This window comes from Camarhynchus parvulus, chromosome 26, assembly GCF_901933205.1.
Source record: "Camarhynchus parvulus chromosome 26, STF_HiC, whole genome shotgun sequence".
Taxonomy (NCBI): domain Eukaryota; kingdom Metazoa; phylum Chordata; class Aves; order Passeriformes; family Thraupidae; genus Camarhynchus; species Camarhynchus parvulus.
In genome coordinates, this window is record NC_044596.1 from 1,467,805 (window position 1) to 1,488,509 (window position 20,705).

The 20,705-nt window shown below is 58.6% G+C and overlaps 1 protein-coding gene across 1 annotated transcript; it reads left to right on the plus strand.

Annotated features, from left to right (window-relative positions):
• Positions 1-1,979: 1,979 nt before the first annotated feature.
• On the plus strand, positions 1,980-19,140 carry ARL8A (ADP ribosylation factor like GTPase 8A). The gene is made up of 7 exons (XM_030965917.1): positions 1,980-2,194; positions 10,340-10,420; positions 11,346-11,419; positions 13,768-13,861; positions 15,713-15,780; positions 16,565-16,635; positions 17,332-19,140. Exons 1-7 carry the CDS (start codon positions 2,072-2,074, stop codon positions 17,379-17,381), a joined length of 561 nt encoding a protein of 186 aa, XP_030821777.1. The 5' UTR covers positions 1,980-2,071; the 3' UTR covers positions 17,382-19,140.
• The last annotated feature ends 1,565 nt before the right edge of the window (positions 19,141-20,705 follow it).

A 20,705-nucleotide genomic window follows, 5' to 3' on the forward strand; every position in this document is an offset into this window, starting at 1 on the left:
TAAAGGACCTGGTGTGAGGGAACTGCAAACAACCCGGTGTGTCAGTCCTTGCTTTAGGCCTGGCTTAAATCCCACGTGGATGGAACTGAGCCCTGTTGGTGTGGCACAGCCAGGCAGCCCCTGCCCTGAGTGCATGGTGTGGGAGAGCACAGCAGAGCCAAGGCACAGGCAGCACAGCCCTGGGGCAGCTCTGCACCCCCAGCCCAGCAGAGCTGAGCAGGGCCAAAGCAAGAGGGTTTTGAGGCTGCTCAGCCTGATGGCTGAAGGCTGCTGAGGCAGCAGGCTGGGTACAGCTCTCACAGCAACATCCTTTGAGGGAGCTGTGCCTTTGGGTTGTGTCTCGTTCTGCAGGTGGGAATTGTCAGCTTCTGTGACATTGCTCAGGGCTCCTGGCACCCCCTGCACCCCAGTGCCACCCTGGCTGCTGGTCCCCAACTCTTCCTGCACACCCCTGCACACCCCACCCTGCACCCCCAGTTCTCCTGCACTGATCACACCCTGCAGCCTCAAGTACCCCAGGACCTCTGCAACCCCAGCACCACTGTGCCCTGCACCTCTGCCACCCAGCAGTGCCCACCCTGTCTGCACCCCTCAAACACCTGCACCCCCAGCACCCTCAGCATCCCTGCAACCTGCCCCCAAACCATCCCTACACCACTGCAGCCTGCACCTGAACCATCCCTGCACCTGAACCATCCCTGCCCCCTGCAGCCTGCACCTGAACCATCACACACACCACCTGGGCAAACTGAGGCCTGAGGCCAAGCACAGCCTCCAAAGGCACCAAAGCAGTGACTGGCCCACCACTGAAGAAAACAGCAGGTGGATGAGGTCGTCCCTGTGCCCGTGGAGGTCCCATCAGAGCAGGGTGCACCTCCCTCAGGGCTGGAGCTCCAGGTCCCCCCTCACCCACCAGTGTTCCCCGAGCCTCAGGAGCCAGGGGCCCTGCTGGGGCCTCACCACCCCTGGTGTTCCCTTGGCACACCCTCCTTTGGATGCCACCAGCCCCGGGCAAGGGGCACCCATGGCCAGGGGCAGCTCCTGCCGTGGCTGTACCTATGGCAGGTGACACCAGGGGGACAGTGGGGCAGGAGTGCAGAGGGGCAGCCCCACGGGCTGGCTCGGTCCTGCTGTGTGTGCCGGGGGTCCCAGCGGCACTCCCAGGTGTGTGGGGGGCTGGGGTGCAGGTGCAGGTGCAGGGTTGGGGTGTGCCCTGTGGCATGGCTGGAGGGGCTGGTGCCAGCTGTGCCAGGGCACTGCCAGGGGTGCAGGGAATGCACCTGCCGATGCTGGGTGCAGGTGACCAGCACGGGGGTGATGGAGGTGGGGGTGCTGGGGGTGCTGGATGGAGCGAGCACCAGGTGAAAAGGTGCTGGGAGCACAAGAATGCGGGCTGGGGGATATTAGGACTGCAGGAAGGCTTTTGGCTGCAGGGGAGCTGGGATACCGGTGTGTCGGGGCGCAGGGCTGGGCTCGGGGGGATGTGAAGGGCTGTGGGGGGCAGCGGTACGAGGGTCACCCCTCCCCTCAGGCTGAGGGTGCACTGCCCTCCTCAGGATCTGAGGAGCCCTGGCTTACCGAGCGTCAGGGATGGCGGCAGTGACCAGGGCAGGCCTGTGGGATATTCCGGCCTGTCCGCTCTGTCCGTGCTGCCCGCTCTGTCCGGGCTGTCCCAGGGACCCGGCCGCTCGGTGCAGCGGCTCCTCCGGGCCGCCAGGGGGCGCGCCAGCGGGGCGGGGGAGGCGGCGCGCGGGCCCCACCCGGTGCGGCAGCAGGGCCCGCGGCGCGCGGACAATACCGGCGGCGGCTCGGCCTCCATCGGCTCCGCTCGGCACCGCTCGGCTCCACCCCGACTGGCCCCGCCCCGACTCGGCCTCGCTCGGCTCCACTCGGCCTCGCTCGGCCCTGCCCGGCCCGGCCGCGCTCGGCTCGGCTCGGCCTCTCTCGGCTCGGCCCGGCCCAGCCCCGCTCGGCCCGGCCCGGCCCGGCTCCGCTTTGCTCGGCCCGGCCCGGCTCGGCTCCGCTCGCCTCAACTCGGCCCCGCTCAGCGCGGCCCGGCCCGGCCGGCACCATGCTGGCGCTTTTCAACAAGCTGCTGGACTGGTTCCGGGCGCTGTTCTGGAAGGAGGAGATGGAGCTGACCCTGGTGGGGCTGCAGTACTCGGGCAAGACCACCTTCGTCAACGTAATCGCGGTGAGCCCGGGGACGCCCCGCATCGCCCCATCCCCGAGGGGTCACGTGCCCACCCAGGGATTCACCCTTGGACCCCCCGTTGCATCCCCATTGAACCCCATTGCATCCCAATTGCACCCCATTGAACCCCATTGCATGTCCCCATTGCATCCCCGCGCCTTCCGCCCCCCATTGCATCCCCATTGCACCCTCATTGCATCCCTATTGCATGTCCCCATTGTACTCCCGCTGTATCCCCATTGCACCCCCATTGCATGTCCCCATTGCACCCCTGGGTGTTCTCAGAACGTCTCCGCCCTATCGCACCCCACCCTGAAAATGCCTTTGGGGAGGGGGTGCGGGATGGAGCAGTGGGGTACGGAGCGGGGCACAGTGTGGGGCGCAGTGTGGGGTGCAGGGTGGGGCACACCAGTGGGGTACACTGTGGGGTGCAGGGTGGGGTACAGCAGCGGGGTGCAGGGTGCCGGCCCGGGGCGGCCCAGGCCATCCGCATCGTTCGTTCCCCGCATCCCCGGAGCCGAGGGGATGCTCGGCCCTGCCCTGTGGGCCGCAGCCCCGGCCGTGGTCAGCTGTCGGTGCCGGTGCCCTGTGGGCCGGGCAGTGCCGCCGGGGCACTGCGGGAGCTCCGCTCTCGGTCCCGTAGCAGCGGGCGCTTTGTCATGGTCGCTGCCGCCGCCGGGACGCGAGGTGGGGCCTCAGCACGGCCCTGCCGCGCTCGGTGCCGCCGGGGATCCTCGCCTGGGGGCCGGTGTGGAGGTGTTTGCCTTCCTTCCTCGGGAAGCACGAGGTGCTTCACCCCAGCAGCGTGCTGTGGGTGCGGGCCGCTCCTGCAGCAGCGCCCGAGCGGCGCAGGGCAGGGCAGGGACCCCGCCTCGGGCCCCTCAGCCCCGGCCTCTCCCCGGCCGCGCTGCTCATCGGCGGGCTCCCTGCATCCAGCGCAGGATCGGGAGCTGCGTGTCCTGGATGCCGAGCCCAGGGCGTGGCTTCACCCGTGGGGATGCTCGGCAGGCTCCCCTCCGGCTTTTTGGGTTGTTCTCAGCCTCTCAGCAGTGGTGGTGCAAGGCGGGAGGATCCTCAAGGGGGGGTTTGGGCTGCTGCCCCCCGAGGGTTTCATGGAGGGAGGTGCAGGCAGATCCGCCCTGGTTCCCCCACTGCTCCCTGGTAGCTCTGAAGTCTGTGCCTGCCATGGCTCCAAAGCAGAGCGAGTTGTTGGTGCTTGCTCAGGGCGCTGGAAGCTGCTGGGCTGTCAGAGGGCATTTTCAGCTCATATGGAGGCTTCACTGCACTGGAGCCATGCTCTTTGGGAGGTGCTGAGGGAGGAAAATGTCCTTCCTGAAGTGTCTAGGGGCAGAGAGAGGATACCCCAAAATGCTTTTTATCCTTGAGATGGTGGCACTCCTGCTCTCTTGCTGGAAGTCACTTCTCAGTGCTCCAGTCTCCTGCTGGTTCCCCTCATAAACCCAGCACCAGCATCTGGGGTCAGGGAGCATTTTGGCTCTGGGGCAGTGACCCTGAGCACCAATCCTATTTTTGAGGGACCTCTCCCTGCCATTTGCATGTTTAATAGTCAATTTTTGCAATCCCATGCCAGGGTGGGACGTGGTGGTGCCATGTGTGAGCTGCTCCTGCTCTTGATCTGCTGGGTGCTGCTGCCTGCTAACAGCAGCCAGGCTACCTTAAAAATGGCAAAGTAATTTAGGGTTGGTTTTAATCACCCAGTTAAGCTGTGAAGGGTGATGGAGCTTTATCCCAGAGCTGCTGCACTGTTCTGCCTGCACAGGGCAACCCCAAGGGTTGGTGTTCCTTGGTTCCCCACATGCCTCCTCCTCTCCCACCCACATCTGGAGCAGACAGGGCTCACCGTGAGCTTTGTGGGGTTTGCTTCTGTGAGTAAATACTTTGTACCTGGCCCTTTAACTGTGGGCAATACCCCTCTGGCAGGACCCATGCACTGGGACTCTCTCTGCTTAGCCAGGATTGCTGGTGTAGAGAGAAGGGATTTTGAGGAATTACAGCAGCTCTTGAGGTGGCTGAAGTTGGCATCATGGCCTGCTGGTCTGTCAGGTCTGTTGTGGAGTGTTTGAGACCCTCACACGGCAGTCAGGCTCAGGGTGCTGAATTTGGCCTCTCAAGTTATTTGGAAAGTTCAAGTTTTGTGGTAGGTGCACACAAAAAGGGGCACCCACGTTTGAGAAGACATCCTGGAAAGAAGGGCTTGTTGGGCACAGTGAAATAGAAGCATGGCACGGGAAATGCCAGCTCAACGGGAACTGCCTGAGACGGTCTGGAGGTGCCTGGCTTTAGGGTGTTGCAATGGGGTTGTTGGAAGGGGAAATAGCTGTGATTTGGGCTTTGTGAGGGGATAAAACCTGAACTGGAGAACTGTGGGGTTTTGGGGTGTTGGAGAGATGGCACAAGAAGGGGAGAAGGTTCTTTCTGGGACCAGAGCTGCACTAGGGGGTCGGCACCATCCTTTTCTTGCAGGATTTGTAGCTGCAGCTGACTGAGAAGTGCATTCTGGTTCCCTGGAAGGTGGGTGGCTCCCTCCAGCAGCCAGGCTGTGCTTGTGCCAGGCAAGGGCTTTGCTGAAGGCAGCTGTGGTCAGGGTGACCCCTCCTGGGTCACCTGCCTTGGGTGGGAACTTTGATTTTCCAGGACTTGTTTTTTCTTTTCCTAGCTGTTGATGGCTGAGGCTTGAAGTCTTTCCTGCAAGGAGAAATGAAAACTGTAGATACACCTGGTCTCGATTTACCCTGAAGCTAGTGGGCTTTTAGCTGCCTTTTCTGCAGTCTGGTGGTGCCATGGATGACTCAAGGGTGTTGAGAGCTCCTCAGTGAGTGCTGGGGCCCAAAACCTGTCAGTGCAGGCTGTGGTTAGAACAAGAGAGCATTGCTGCTTCTTAACATCACATGCTTTCTACCTGTGCTGGAGCCTTCCAAGAGAGTGAAGGCACAAGTGCCAGGGTGTTGGACATGTGGTGGGGGCTCTGGGGCACCTTCCTGTGCTCCAGCCCTGCCTGGAAAGTGACTGAGACCAATGCTGCTAGAGGGAACATGGAGCTCCTGGCATGAGTTCAGTGGAGGCTGTGAAGATGCTGACAGGACTGGAGCATGTCTCTTATGGGGCCAGGCTGAGGGGGCTGAGGCTGTTGAGCCAAACAGCCAAAAAGAGATGGCTGAGAGGGGCCCTCATCAGTGTCTGTCAGTGTCTGCAGGGAGGGCTCAGAGGATGCACCAGGCTCTGCTCCCTGGGGTCCAGCACTGGCACAAGAGGAATGGACAGCAGCTGATGCCCAGGAAGTTCCACCTGGACATTTGGAAGAACTTCTTTCCTGTGCAGTGGCTGTGCACCGAACAGGCTGCCCAGAGAGGTGAGGAGTCCCCCTCCCTGGAGCCATTCTGGAGCTGTCTGGGAATAATGCTGTGCCATGTGCTCTGGGGTGATCCTGGCTGAGCAGGGGGTTGTATCACTCTGATCCTTCCAGCCTGACCCATCCTGTAAAACCACATCAGCCTCGTGTTTGGCTCCAGGTGGGATGGTGGATGGTGGGGCAGGTGCCAGCTCTCCAGCAGGGAGAGCCTGCTGCAGGAGGCATGGCCTGGGAGTGGCTCAGAGGACTGCAGAGCTCAGCAGCTGCTCCCACCCCTCCTCAGAGAGACACTGACCCCTCGGGCAGCCAGCTGACCCACCTGGGCAGGAGGTGTCCTGGATGAGCCTGGGAGGGAACGTGCAGCTCCAGATGTGCAAGGTGCCCAGGGTTTGCTGGGGAGGCAGAGCAGAGAGGTGCTGAGGAGGTAGCAGGGAGATGTTCTGATGTATTTGCACAGGTCTGTCCTGACACCCACCTCTCCCAGGAGCTCTGGGTGTGCCCCAAGTGGGGTCTGGCCGGGCCAGCGTGGCTGGGAGGTTGCTGTGGGTTCTCATTCTGCTTCCAGATGCACACCTGGGCCCTCCACAGGTGTGTCTGTGCTCCTTAGCTTCATAATGCAGAAGGCAGCAGGTTTTCTGGGGGGGCTTCTCCATATTCCTGGAAGAGGAGGAGAATCTGGCTGAGGCATGGTCTTGTCTTGCTGCTGCAAGCTCTGTTAACATGAGCCAATGAAAATGGACAGTGTAGCTTTCCTGAGATAGGATCCCAGAGTGGATTTGAAGGGACCTTTAAAGATCACCTTGTCCAACACCCTCACCATTGGCATGCACATACAGACACCTTCCACTAGACTGGTTTGCTCCCAGCCCCATCCAGCCTGACCTTGAACATTCCCAGGGATGGGGCAGCCACAGCTTCTCTGGGTAACCTGTGCCAGGGCCTCACCTCTCACATCATAAAACATTTCTTTTTTATATCTTATATATAATTTTCCCTCCTTGTTAGAGCTTGGACAGGGTTTGGCAGGGACTCAGGTGCCACATGGCAGGAGTGCCAGGCTGGGCAGTTTTGGGGATGGTCCAGGCAGTGGTGGGACACACCCAGCCCAAGGTGCTTTGGGCTCCTGCCTCTGTCCCACAGAGGGCCATACCCTGGTGATGGAGACACAACTGCAGAGAGCCAGGGCTGGGCTTGCAGCACTGCCATCTCTGCCCTCTGGGGAGCAGGGCTGCAGAGCAGCCTGCAGTGATGGATCTAGAGCAGGTCACATCACTCCAGTGCCATCCTGTGCTGGGACAGGGTCACAGCCACCTGGGCATGGTGAGGAGCAGGGTGTGGCCACCTCAGCCCTGTGTGCTGCTCTCCAGAGCAGGGGGAGGCTGAGGTGGCTTCTCTGCATGTGCCAGTGAGCCAAGGTCCCAGGCCCTGTCTGGGCCAGGGGTGATGGGGGATGTGGTGTCCATGTGCATGTGGCAGGATGGGCTCAGCATGACCTGGGGGCACCACTTATAAAACCCCTTCACTCTGCCCTGGCAAAAGCTGAATTCTGGCCACTTCTCCCAGTGACCCAACTGGAGAGTGTTGGGGTTGGGCAGAGAAGTCTCTTGCCTTCCAGGCAGGGCACCAAGGCCGAGTGGTTTGGGCAGAGCTGTGGGTGACCCTGGCAAAACCAGCGATGAACTGGAGTCTGTAAAGACCTGATCTGCCATTTGTGGCCGCAAAATCCATCTTGCCTCCAACAATTTTTGTGCTTCCCAGTGGAATTGGGTTGGACTCAATCCTGGAGGTCTCTTCCAACCTAGTCATTCTGTGAATTCTCTGAATTCTGTTCTTAAGCAATTGGTGTGGCTTGGCATCATCTTCAGGGTGAGCATGGATGCTATGTCCGTTACATAACCAAAAATTGGGGGAAGAATGTGTCCAGTGAAACCTTTGCTTGTCTCCATCTGGGTGCTCCCTGCTTTCCTGGCAGTGGAGCTGTGGATGGCTGGACCCTGCAGGGAGTTGAAAATATGTTGAAGGCACCAGCATCAGGGGTAGTTGGAGAGGGAAGAGGAAACTCTGTGATTCCACCACTGAGAGCTGCTTTCAGAGAGCTGCTGATGCAGGATGAGCTGATGGAGGAGGAGCACGTGCAAGATGCTTCAGTGGGTGCTGGGACAGCAGGGAGCACGTGGGAGCCATCCTGGGGCACAGTGCCTTGCATTCCCTGCTCAGCCTGTTTTGGACAGCTCAGGTGGTTTTGTTTTGGCTGCATGGCCAGCCTGGAGGCAGGTGCTGCAGTGGGAGAGGGGTTTGGGGCAGGAGCAGGGCTGTGGTCACTCACACAGACATGCTTTGTCCCACTTGTGGAGGAAGGAAGAGGTGATTCCTGGCTCCTGCAGCTCACCCCTTCCTGGAAGAAACTTCTGTCACATGGGAACCTTATCTAGTGGGGCTTTTGCACAGCCAGCAGATCCCATGATGTGGTCTGCAATCCCTGAGGGAAGTGCCTGCAGCTTCCAAGAGCTCTTCAGCAACTGCTCTCTGTGCCCAATGATCAAAGCCTGAGAATTCCTTCATTTCACAGAGCTCAGCTGTGTGTTAAACCTCAGCCCATAGCAGATGTCCCCTGTGGATCCCTGCCTGCTTCCCCTCCTCTCCCCGTGCCCTTCCCCACAGTTCTGTCTGGGTGCAGCATGGCCTGAGCACCCCTTGGCTGCTGGCTTTTGCTGCTGAATGCAAAAGGGATGTGAAAAAGGGAAGCAGGGTGTATTGCAGAGCCTTTGGAAGAGGTCAGGAAATCCCTGGGGACTTGCTGATGTGGTGCATCTGGAGGAGCCACAGGCTCAACCAGGCACAAAAATCTGTTTATGACAAAATAGCATAAACTGACTTCCTGTTTTGAGGTTTGTGTTAACTAAGAGAAAAGCCCGCAAGAAACTGAGGATTTTGAGGCAGTAAAAACCTGCTAGGATGAGTTTGGCCATGGTTGGTGGTTCCTGCAGGTTTCTGGCACTGATGGCTGAAATCCCCAAGGCTGCACTATCCTGGTTGTTAAACATTCTGCCCTACTGGCTCCTCAGCATTCCCCAACATCCCCCAGGATGCATTTACAGGCCATAAGCATGGTTTGAGTGCCAGGGAAGCTGCTGGAGGTGAAGAGACTGTGCCAGCTCCTGTCTCCTGCCCCAGAGCTGCCACATCCCTGTTGTAATGTCCCTCTGTGCTGCTCCACCTGGGCCCATCCTGCAGCCCTGGGATTTGAGAGCACCTTGGGGTGGGCTTTGCCAGCCTGTCAGAGATGAGTGATGAGATGGTGGCTCTCACTGTGGAGGGTGAACATTGTGTGTGTGTTAAGAGAAGTTTTGTAGATGTAGAGTTGTGTTACTGTGATGTGTCTCACCCTCATTGTTGTCATGGGATGGCCTTGGTACTCAGGCATTGGGAGGGTTGGCTCGTTACTATGGCAACTCCTGAGCTCCACCCAAGGTGTGAGAGAGTGACAGCAAGGAAGGGGTTAACTGACAGGACTTTATGGGGGTCTAGAGATATAAAAGGGGGAACATCCATTTTGAAGATGAGCATGTGGCTGATAGTCACAGGGGCTTCCAGTGCTGTAATTTTTCCTTATTTAGTCCTTTTGTTGTATTTTTGTAAAGGTTTAATAAACCTTTAACATTTTGGAAGTGAGGCTTGTTTCTCACAGGAGCCCTTGCTGTGTGCTGGGCACGGGGCTGGTGAGGCAGCACCAGCAGAGGGATGGCTCCTGCTCACTGCTCCAGCAAGCCTGACCTGTTCCACAGCAGGGCTGGGCTGCTGCAGCCTCACAGGGATCTCATAATCTGATGCATAAACTCAGCAGGCATTGGAGCTGCACTGGGAGCAGCTCTGGGGGAGCCCTTTGTGCTCCCCAGGTCACCCAGCACAGGCAGGATGCAGAACTGGGGCAGCAGTGCAGACAGCTCTCACTTGAAAGCACAAGTCAGTCTGGTTTGAGCTGGGCTGTGAGTGATCCAAAGCAGAACCATGCTGGTGCCCCCAGGACCTGCAGCTGGGAAGGAGCTGGAGCAGGAGGTGGCTCCCTGGGTGGGGAGCCCAGCCTGAAAGCCCGGGGGTCCTTCCAGGGCTGCCTCACCAGAGGTCCCTGCAGAGGAGAAAGGTCTCAGCCTCCTCCACAAAGGGCTTGAGAGAGCTGGGATGGGCAATGTCCCAGCCCACGGGGACAGCAGCGAGTCCAGGGCTGAGGGTGGCAGCTGGCTGCAGGGCTAGGGCTGCACTGGGGCACCCAGGGCACCTGTGCCCATTGCAGCAGCCACAGCCTCGTGGTTTAGGAATGGTATTCCCCACTTGGTGCTCCCACTCAGGTTAGGTGTTGGCTGCCTCTTGCTTCCCCTTCCCTTCCAGCTGGAAGCACAAAAGGCAAAGATGGTGGGTTGAGATAAGAACAATTTACTAGAAACTGCAACGAGATAAGAAGACAGTAAGAGCAACGCTACTAATAACAAAAGTGTACAAAAGAGGGTGATTTACATGCAAAATGCTCAGCAAGCCTGGGACAGTGACACAATGGCTTCCCTGTGCCCACCAGGCTTTCTCCCAGCTGGAAAGAACAAGGAAAAGAACAGCCTTCCATAATCCTGGTGGCACCGTGTCTCCTGGGCTCTGTGCTCCTGGCATGGACCTGCAGGAGGGCAGAGCCTTGGGGTTAGCCCAGGCTGTCAGCCTTGCTGCCCTGCCAGGGCAGGCTGGTCCCATCCTCCACCTCCTAACGCTGTCCCACCTTGTTCTTGCAGTCAGGACAGTTCAATGAGGACATGATCCCAACAGTGGGTTTCAACATGAGGAAGATCACCAAAGGGAATGTCACCATAAAGGTAAGATGGAGTTGTTACTGCTGGTGAGGGCTCTTGGGATGAAGGGTGAAGGTGAAGATTGGTGGTTTTTCTTCTGGAGGTGGAAGAATTCCAGGGATCCCAGGTGCAGCTCACAGAATAGAAGCATGGCAGCACTAAGGGTGGAAAGATCAAGTCCATCCAGGAGTGCCATGTTCACCACTAAACCGTGTCTCCAAGTGCCATATCCAGGTGTTCTGTTAACATTTCCAGGGATTCCACCACCTGGAAGTGAAAGATTTGCCCTGTTAGGGTCCTGCAGGTACCCACCAGAGGAGGTGGTGGGAAGGACTGTAGGAGATCCAGACTTGTGCAGTGAGAGTCAGTCTGGCTGCAAAGCTGGAGGTTTCCTTGTATCTCCGGCTTGCTGGTAGGAACTTATGGATGTGTCACCCTTGCTGAGGGTGGTAGTGCTGGGAAAAACAGCTCATGGCTTGCAGTGGTGGTCTCTGCCTTGAGAGCAGAGGAAGAGGAGGGTTCTACCTGGATTTTTCAAGGGCTGGGGTTGTAATGGGAAATAGCTGTTGGACAGGCTTGAAAAGCTGGCTGGGGATCTCTGGCTGCTGCAGGAACACCTTTGGGAGTGTGCTGAATGTTCGTAAATGGGAAATGCCTCAGGGGAATGGCAGGAGGTGTGATGGGCATGGGGAGGAGCACCCAGTGTGGGCCAGGGGTCCCTCCATGCCAGCAGAGGCACACACAGGGGTTCAGCATCCTCCAGCACCCCTGTCTGAGGTTCTCCCTTCTTTATCAGCTCAGGAGCCTCCTGAGGTTTGGGCTGAAGAGGAGAGGATGGGGTGGGTTTGGTGCACGGCCAGAATGCCCCAGGTGGGGAGAAAGAGTGTGGGTGCTGGGCACGGTGCCAGGGTAACAGTGCCAGGGTAACGCTGCCATCTCCCTGTCACAGCTCTGGGACATCGGGGGACAGCCGCGGTTCCGCAGCATGTGGGAGCGATACTGCCGTGGAGTGAGTGCCATTGTGTGAGTATCCTGAGCCCTGCTGGCACCCCCTGCTGTCACCCCCTGCCATGGTGTGAGTGTCCTGAGCCCTGATGTCACCCCCTGCCATGGTGTGAGTATCCCAGAGCCCTGCTGTCACCCTCTGCCATCCTGTGACTACCCTGAGCCCTGCTGTCATCCCCTGCTGCTGCTGAGCCTTGCCAAGGGCTGGGGGCATCACCCCACCCTGGGTTGCTGGGGTGCCTTTGCTGCCCGAGCTGGACACCCATGTCAGGAGCCGGAATCACTGAATTATTGAATTATCATGAAGGTTGGAAAAGGCCTCTAAGATCATTAAGTCCAACCATTAACCCAACACCACCATATTTATCCCCAGATGGTTTTTGAACACCTCCAGGGATGGTGACTTTACCACTGCCCTGAGCAGCCTGTGCCAGGGCCTGACCACCCTTCTAGGCAAGACATTTTCCCTAATATCCAACCTAAACCTCTCCTGGTCCAACTTGAGGCCATTCTTCTGATCCTGTTGTTTGTTTCCTGGGAGGAGAGCCTGACACCCACCTGTCTCCAGCCTCCTGTCAGGGAATTGGAGAGACAAGAAGGTCCCCCCTGAGCCTCCTTATTTCCACATACTTCCCCTGGGGGCTGCTGTCTACGTGGGCTCTACACAGGTCCCTCCAGCTGTGCCAGACCCTCCTCTTCCCTTGCAGCATCTCCAGCTCTGTTCCTCAGAGCTCCCCCTTCCAGGCTCCCATGCATGCTCTGTGCTGGCTGCTCACCACAGGGGCTCAGCCCTTCCCACAGGAGAGGCTGCTTTCCAGCTCAGCATGTTTATGTGCTGCCAGATAAATCTTGTGCTGAGAGCAGGAGTCTCACCTGCTACTGACTCGGCAAATCTGAGTGTCCCTGGGTGTCCCCTGCTTGCAAACAGTGCAGGAAAAGCAATCCCAGAGAGTCCAGGCTGGGGGTGAGCATGGCAAGGCACTCATGGGATGCAGCTTGCCTGTTCCAAAGGACAAATACTGGTCTTGGGACACCATACTGGGGTTACTTAAACCCAGTCAGAAAATGAGATTTATGGGATCCTTCCCAAGTGACCATCCCCTGAGATTTGGAGGGCTGCTTTCTGTGCTGCCCTTCCCAGCTCTAAACCTTGGCAGGTGAGGAGGAGTGTGGTACTGCTTGTCCTGCATGTTGGGACATGGCCTTGGACCTACAGGAGAGTTTTTATTACACTTTTTATGACAATGAGCTTTGCTGGAAATGACAAAATCTCTGTCCTGTCACTCCTGCTGCTGCCTCCTTCATAATGTCATCATTTTGGCCCATGTGGTTGTCAGGAAACAAAAGGACCTGTCAGCATCCAGGTCACACTCCAGTCTGCCCTCATCATTGCATTGAGCTGGGTCAGGTCCCTTTCCCTTTGCTCTCAGCTCCCCCCTGTGCCCAACGTGCCAGGGGCTGGGGCAGTCCCTGGGGGTGTTTCTCCCTCTTGGCACATCGTTCCCATTTTCCTGTGTTAAGCACTTTAGTAGTTAGTAGCTCTTTTCCTATTTTTAAATAACTCCCCAAAGCCTGATGAGCTGGTGTTTCTCACTCCTTCACTCCCAGCTTCTTAATCTTTGAAATCAAGGCTGCTTTGATCAGTTCCTCACCCAAGTTTTGGCTTCACTGACATCATGTGCAGGATAAAAGTTGGTCTTTAAGAATAAAATCCTTTCCCAAATCTCCCCTTCTGCTCAGAGAAGCATTGATGGCCACCAGCTTCACATCCACATGCTCCATGGCCCTTCCCAAGATTCCCTTCCATAATGTCATCATTTTGGCCCATGTGGTTGTCAGGAAACCAAAGGACCTGTCAGCATCCAGGTCCCACTCCAGTCTGCCCTCATCACATCGAGCTGGGTCAGGTCCCTTTCCCTTTGCTCTCAGCTCCCCCCTGTGCCCATCCATGGATGGGATGAGGAGGTCCTTCCCCTTCTTGGATCATCATCATCACCTCTGCATCCTGAGCTTCTGCTGCCTGCTCTGCTTGTCCTGGGAGTTTACATGGCAGCTCCATGTGCACGTTGGAGACAAAGTGTGTCCTGCAGCTTCTCCTGCCTGGCCTTCCCTCACCCACCCTGTCACTGCTGTGACACCTGCAGAGACAAGGATGAGCTGCTCCCCCATTCCTCTGGGAGACATGAGGGGCTCTCAGCTCCACAGCCATCCTTGGGAAGAGGTGAAGAGGTGGAAGGATCCTGTTATCAACCCTCTCCACGTGCTGGCCCAGTTCTCAGTGAGCTGCTGTGGGAGGAGGTTTGGGGTGGCACAGACACAGCATGGAGACCTGGACACCTGTGCTCAGGGCTGTCCTTCCCTTGCAGGTACATGGTGGATGCTGCTGACCAGGAGAAGATAGAGGCCTCTAAGAATGAGCTGCACAACCTGCTGGACAAGCCCCAGCTGCAGGGCATCCCGGTGAGCCTCAGTCCTGCTGCCCAGGCTGGGCACTGCCAGGGCCTGCACAGCCCATCCAGGGAGGGCTCCCCTTCCTTGGAGCCATCACTTCCCTGCTGCACTCTGAGGGACCAGCTGGGACAGTGACACTTCCTAGGGCAGAGCTGGGCCAAGCAACACAGAGGGAACTTTGGGGCAGAGAGCACAGATCAGGCCCCCCGGGTGAAATCTCCTCTCACACGGATTTACACTGATTTGTGCTGTGACAGGAAGGTGCTATCCCCTGTGAGAGGGGCTGCTGGGCTGTGACAGGTGCAGCAGGTGGGACATGGGGCTGTGACAGGTGCAGCAGGTGGGACATGTCACAGGTGTGCTGTACCTGTGTGTTGCAGCCTGAATTGCTGCTAGTAAAGTCCAGGGTAAAGAAGCAAAAAGGGCCTTTGCATAATATCCACAGATGTTTAATTCAGCTGCACAGTGAGGTGTTCAGGTCCCAGCCACACACCTGGAGGGTTCTGCTTTCTCCAGGGGCCCGGGGGCTGACCCTGGTCTAGGGACAGTACAAAGATAAGGGTTAATCAGGGAATAGGGAAGGAGTGGCTCAGGAACATAGGAACAGGGGAAGGAGCTAATGGGGTCTGACAGCTTTTTGAGGGAAGCTTCTTGTGTCTCCCTAGACCAGGGAATGCCCCCCAGGGTCTCCACACCTGTGGGGTGGGCTGGGCACCAGCCATCCCAAATCAGCATCCTTTGGAAGGAGCTAACTGAAGACCTTGCCACAGATCCCCAATGTCCCTGCCAGCTAAATTCAGCTCCTGGCACACCAGGCTGCAGTCCCAGGCCTCTGGAGGCTCTGTTCTGAGAGAGGCTCCTGACTGGAACGGGCTGGGGGAGATGCTCACCCTGAGCTGCTGCAGAGCCCAGCCCAGAGCAGGCTGGCACTGCCCCTGTCAGGTGACAGTCACACGGCTGCTCCGAGGGACACATCAGTGGTGGCACAAACAGCAGGTCCTGCTTTGGGCTGCCTGCACTGTGGGGTCTGCCCAGCACCCAGGGCTTGCTGCTGCTGGATGAGTCAGTGTCAGCCACTGCACTTCCTGCTCAGAGACAGGGAGAGGCTCCTGGGAGGGTGGCCTGGGTGCCACAGCCGATGCTCCAGAGAGGATGAGCTGTGGGGCCATGAGCACTGGGAGCAGGGAGTGCACAGGAGATGCTGGTGCCCTCCAGAGAGGATGAGCTGTGGTGTGACCGTGTTCTCAGGGATCTGAGGATGAGGGAAGAGACGAGGATCTGACTCCATGTTTCAGAAGGCTGATTTATTATTTTATGATATATATTATATTAAAACTCTACTAAAAGAATAGAAGAAAGGATTTCATCAGAAGGCTAGCTAAGAATAGAAAAAGAAAGAATTATAACAAAGGCATCTGTCTAGGACAGAGAGTCTGAGCCAGCTGGGCTGTGATTGGCCATTAATTAGAAACAACCACATGAGACCAATCACAGATGCACCTGTTGCATTCCACAGCAGCAGATAACCATTGTTTGCATTTTGTTCCTGAGGCCTCTCAGCTTCTCAGGAGGAAAAATCCTAAGGAAAGGATTGTTCATAAAAGATGTCTTTGACACTGGGGGGCCATGAGCACTGGGAGCAGGGAGTGCACAGGAGATGCTGTGTAGGGCTAATTAAGGCAGTTAATTGAAGTGCTCTGCCTCCTGAGGGCTGCTGAAGGGTTTCTCTGCCTGGGACATCGTGGTGGAGCAGCCAGGGCTGCCTGGTGGCACAAGCAGGCTCTGTTTCTGGGTGGCTGGAGCAGGTCCCTGCCTGGTCTGGTGCCAGGTGCTTCAGGTGTCCCCTGTCCTGCCCTGCAGGTCCTGGTCCTGGGGAACAAGAGGGACCTGCCCGGTGCCTTGGATGAGAAGGAGCTCATTGAGAAGATGTAAGTGTGCCAGTGTCCCCTGGGGGTATGACACAGTGTGACCCCCTCCCTGTTCTGCTGTGTCCCCCCCAGCAAGGTTGCCCGCCTGGGGTGGCACTGTGAGCCTGGGGTGGCACTGGGGTGGCACTGAGGGCCTGGGGTGGCACTGTGAGCCTGGGGTGGCACCATTAGCCTGGGGTGGCAGACACTAGTGCTGAGAATGTCTGAGGTGACACCTTGTGGAGACACAGACGATCTGGAGGCAGCAGTGCCAGGCCTGGTGCCACACGGTGGCGTGGGGGCCTGGCACAGCGTGGCACTGCCTGCTGGAGCTGGTGTCCCCCTGATACCGCCCTGACCGTGGGACTGGGCTCCTCCACGGGGGAAATCTGGGTGCTGCACTGACTCCCAGCACTTCCTCCCCTTCAGCCACCTCCCAGAGCACCTCTGGACCATGAGAACCTGTGCAGCTCCCATTGCTGCTCCTGTGCCATGCTGCCAGCCCTCCCAAAACCTCCCTGCCCCATCTGGCTGCAGGGCTGGGGGGACATGTGGAATTTGGTGGCCAGGGTCTCCATGGGATCAGGTCCCTCCTGCCCTGTCACATTACCCCCCCAGAGCACCCCCAGGCCTGGAGCCATGGTGCCTGACCCACACACAGCTCCTGGAGAGCCTGGGGAGCTGCTGCCCCTGCCCTGTGCCCTGTCTCAGAGCCCAGAGAGACCCTTCAGGGGCTGCCCAGGGTCTCTGCCATGGCCACCCCACCCAGCCCAGAGTGTGCAGCCAGCCTTGCTCCCTTCCCCAGGAACCTCTCTGCCATCCAGGACCGAGAGATCTGTTGCTATTCCATCTCCTGCAAAGAAAAGGACAACATTGGTGAGTGCTTATTGGAATTAAATCCCAATATTGCCGGATGGAACGTGCCTGGGCTCGTCTGGCCCTTGCTGCTTGACCAAGGGCAGCAGCTGTGGTGGTTTCACCTCAGAGACATCCTCACCTGGATGCTGCAGCTGGCACCTGGGACAAGTCCAGGCATGCAGGAGCTCAGGTTTACATCTGGTGGAGAGACTTTAGGCGAGGTGAAGGAAAATGAGTCAGGTTCTGCTGGGGGGTTTCGATCCAGAGCTTTATTCTGGCCCACAGGCCTCTGAATGCAGCACCAGCTCCAACAGAACCACTGAACCCCGTGGTTGCTGTTCCTTTTAACCCCAGGGAGAGGGGCAGGGAAGGGGTGGGGAGCCACCAACCAGGTAAGGGGGGCAAAGTCTCAGGGGACAAATGACACCTGGATGGCCCAATGTCCCCAGGGCTGAGAGGCATCTTTTGAACTTGGCCAATCACACAACGCCCTTGCTGGCATACTGAGATTGACAGACAGCTCTCAGCAGGGGCAAGGGAGGGGAAGGGAGAGGTTGTTGGCACACCTGGGGAAAGAACCGGGATGACTGAGACAGGCTAATACATCGCACTGCAACAAGTGCTGGGGGCTGTGGGCACGGGGTGTGTTAGCTGGGGTACAGGGGGAGGTGACAGCCAGAGACAGAGGCTCTGAGTGTCCCCTTGCCTCTGCAGACATCACCCTACAGTGGCTTATCCAGCACTCGAAGTCCAGGCGGAGCTGAGGGCCCTGGCTGGATGGAAGCTGCCATTGTCCAAGCCCATGCCCCTCCCTCCTGCTCTGTCCCTCCAGCTCTCTCTCTAGATGGGTATTTTTAGGGGACCCCAGACTCTGCTGACATTGGGGCAGAGTCCTTGTTTTTATTGTAAAGAAGATGTCTGACTGCCCTCCTGTCCCCCTGTCCTCTCCTCCCCCTCTCTTCCTCCATTTTGGCACTGTTCTGTTGTTGTCTGTGTATACAGTATATATATATGTATATATATTTTAATTTTTTAATTTAAGGGATAGTGCTGTTATTAAATTGGGTCCTGTGAGCATTAGGAAAGCTGGGGCTCCCCAAGGCCAGCCAAGGGTCAGCACTGGGAGGAGGAGGAGGGTGGTAGCAGAAGGCAGCCCTTGGGGATGGGGCTGTGCCAGCTGCAGGCAGGTCCCTGGGGCTCCCTTTTCCCTTCTCTGGTGTCCTGCTGCTGCCTCCAGGCAGAGACCACCCTGGGGTGTTGGGGGTGCCCACCTTGCCCTGCCTGGCTCAGGTTGGGGTGGGGGGGACGTGTCAATGCCACCTGCAGGCTCCTCACCCCTCCAGGGGACAGGGATTGGCCACAAGGCACTGCCATCAGCCTCCCCCTGCTGCCTCCACTTCCCCAACACCCCTTGGGGTCCAGGGCCACTTGTCCCCCTGCCCTACGTGTCCCCTGCTCTTGTGCCTGGCCAAATCCTGCCCACTGCCCAGCCTGGCTGCTGGGGGATGATCTGGGGCACTGGTACCAGTGCTGGGGCCCAGCAGTGCCAGCAGCCCTGGGGGAGCTGGGGCTGGCACCTGCCTCCCACCTGCCCCCTGTAACCTCCCAGGAGAGCTGAGCTGGCTCCCCACGTGCCAAGGGGCATCACCTGTGCCCAGCTGGGGCTGCTGGCTCTGCCCTGGCCAGGCACCTCCCTTGGGATGCCAGAGAGGGAGGGACATGTGCAGGCACCTGGAGACACGCTCAGAAATATCTGTGCACCCTCAGTGCTGCTCACCAGACCCAGGGGTGTGCTCTGTGCCTGCTCCCCATGCCCTGCTCCCCATGTTTGCTCCACATTCTTACTCCCTGTGCTCTGCTGTCTGTGCCTGCTCCTCCTTTCCTGCTCCCCATTCCCTGCTCCCCATTCCCTGCTCCCCATGCTTGTACCACATTCCTGCTCCCCATTCCCCCCTCCCCACTCCCCATTCCTTGCTCCCCATGCCCCCCTGCTCTGCTGCCCCGGCTGGGGGGCACAGGGCCAGCAGAGCTTGTGGGGACAGTGGTCAGGTCTGTGTGTGCCCAGGGGGGTGACAAAGGCTGTGCCATGTCTGTGCCATGGGCTGGGGCTCTGAGGGGCAGCCTGGGGCCTGGCCAGGTTGTTTGGGGCCAGTTTGGGGGACTGGGCTGGCACTGGAGGCTGGGTGAGCAGGGGAGGCAGCTGCTGGTCCCAGTGCAGGGCTGGGGCACACAGTGGGGGCCCTGCAGCCCCCCCAGCCCCTTCCCACTGGGCTCCAGGGTGTCAGGCTGGGAATTTACCTTCTGTTCTTGTTTTTGCAGAATTGCACAAAGAGAGGTTTCTTTTTGTTTTTTTTTTTTTTTTAATTTAACGACTTGTAAAGTGTTGTCTCCCCCCCACCCTCCCTTCTTTTTTTTTTTTTTTGTAAGAGATATTTTGACTCAGATTTGACCTCTGTTGGGAAATGATTCTTGTAACTGTACATTTTTTTTGCCTCCTAATAATAAATTAACAATTTTGCGTTGCGGGTGTGGTTGCTGCCACGTTACTTCTCAAAATCTCTGCCACCCATCCTTGGGGGTCCTGCCTGGGAGGGAGGTCCCTGTCCCCTGGGTGGCACTGGGCACTGTGTGGCCACTGAGCAGGCACCTCTGATGGTGTCAGGTCCTTGTTTCCTTGGCCTGGATGCCAAGACCAGCTCAGACACTCCATCCATGCCCATCACTGCTGCTGGACCTTCTGTTGTCTCAGAACTGCTGGAGAGCCCTGCTGGGCTGGGGGGGTTGCAGTGCTCCTGCCCCCTCTCCCTGCTCCCTCCTGGGGGCTGTGCCCACTGCTGCAGGGCTCCTGTGTCCTTTGGAGGTGGCCTCCATGTCCCCAGGAGGGGGTGACCATCACTGCTGGGGTCCTGGGGGTGGCCCTGCCCTGCCCTGTCAGCTGCCCCAGGGTGGGAGCAGGGCTGGCCCGGGGGTGCTGCCACAGGCACGGTGCCAGTGCTGCCTGCACCCCCTGCCCCTCCCCACGCCTGCAGCACAGGCCTGGCTTTGTTCACCCTTGGCCCAGGCTCAGGAGGAGCGATGTGGACCAGGCACATGAGAGGTGCCCTCCCCCAGCTGCCCAGAGCCACCAGACCCTGCCGGGACCCCGCTGACCCCGCGGGCACTCGAAGGTATGGCCTGGGTATGAGCCCCCCTGCATCCCTGGGCTGAGATGAGACCCCTCCTCTCCCAAAACCGTGGGGCCCAGCACGGGCTCGCAGGGAGGAGGATGAAAGGAAAAACCCAGTTTTGTGCTCTCAAAAGAAAACTGGGGCTTTTGTTTCCCTGGAAACGGCTCTGCGAAAGCGAAGCGCGCGCGGGGCCGGTGGGTGTTGTGCACAAAGCCCGCACTGAGCCCCTGCCTTTCACTGCCCCTGGCAACCGGCTCCCTCTCGCTGGCACTCCGGGGCTGGGTGGCTGCCAGCCCTCGGGACAAGGAGCTCTAACAGCTCCGGTGGACGGGGCTGCGTGGCCAGGCTGCCCTCGGGCAGATCCGTCCCGCCTGCTCCCTGACCCCCCTGGCCCTGCTGGGAACATGTGGGCTTGGAAACCCTGGTGCCCTGAAACCGCCCTCCTGGGACAGTTCTGTCCCTGCAATGGGCACGAGGAGGAGGGCCAGGAGCCCTGTGGGGCAGTTTGGGGAGATGCTCTCACCCCAAGGGGTGCTGGGGGTGGTGGTCCCACATCTTCCCGCAGCACAGTGCAGCAGCAGCACCTTGGTTGTGCATAGTGCACGTGGGGAACCAGGCTGGGGGCTACCTCAGCCCTGTGCTGGGCTGGCTGGACTTCACTGAGACCAGTTCAGGTCCTACAAATCGCCCCAAACCCAACACTCCCTCTCACTCTCAGCATCACCCCAGAGGGAGGCAGCAAAGGGGCTGGGGGCCTTTCCCCATCTCCCCTGGCTGCTGCCCACTCTGGCACAGCTGCTCCCTGCCCTCCTGCCCCCCAGCTGCCCATGTCCACCCCAGAGCCCCCCAGGTTTTAGAGAAGAGCCATTCCATGGGGCTCCCAGGGCTCAGCCCAGCAGTGCCAGCAGCTGCAAGCACAAC

What these genes read in the sequence shown, in the direction of transcription:
- ARL8A (XM_030965917.1), top strand. Translation starts at nt 2,072, where the DNA reads ATGCTGGCGCTTTTCAACAAGCTGCTGGACTGGTTCCGGGCGCTGTTC. An exon ending in AAGGGAATGTCACCATAAAG is followed by an intron (nt 10,421 to 11,345) that starts GTAAGATGGAGT and finishes TCCCTGTCACAG; the next exon opens with CTCTGGGACATCGGGGGACA. An exon ending in AAGGAGCTCATTGAGAAGAT is followed by an intron (nt 15,781 to 16,564) that starts GTAAGTGTGCCA and finishes TCCCTTCCCCAG; the next exon opens with GAACCTCTCTGCCATCCAGG.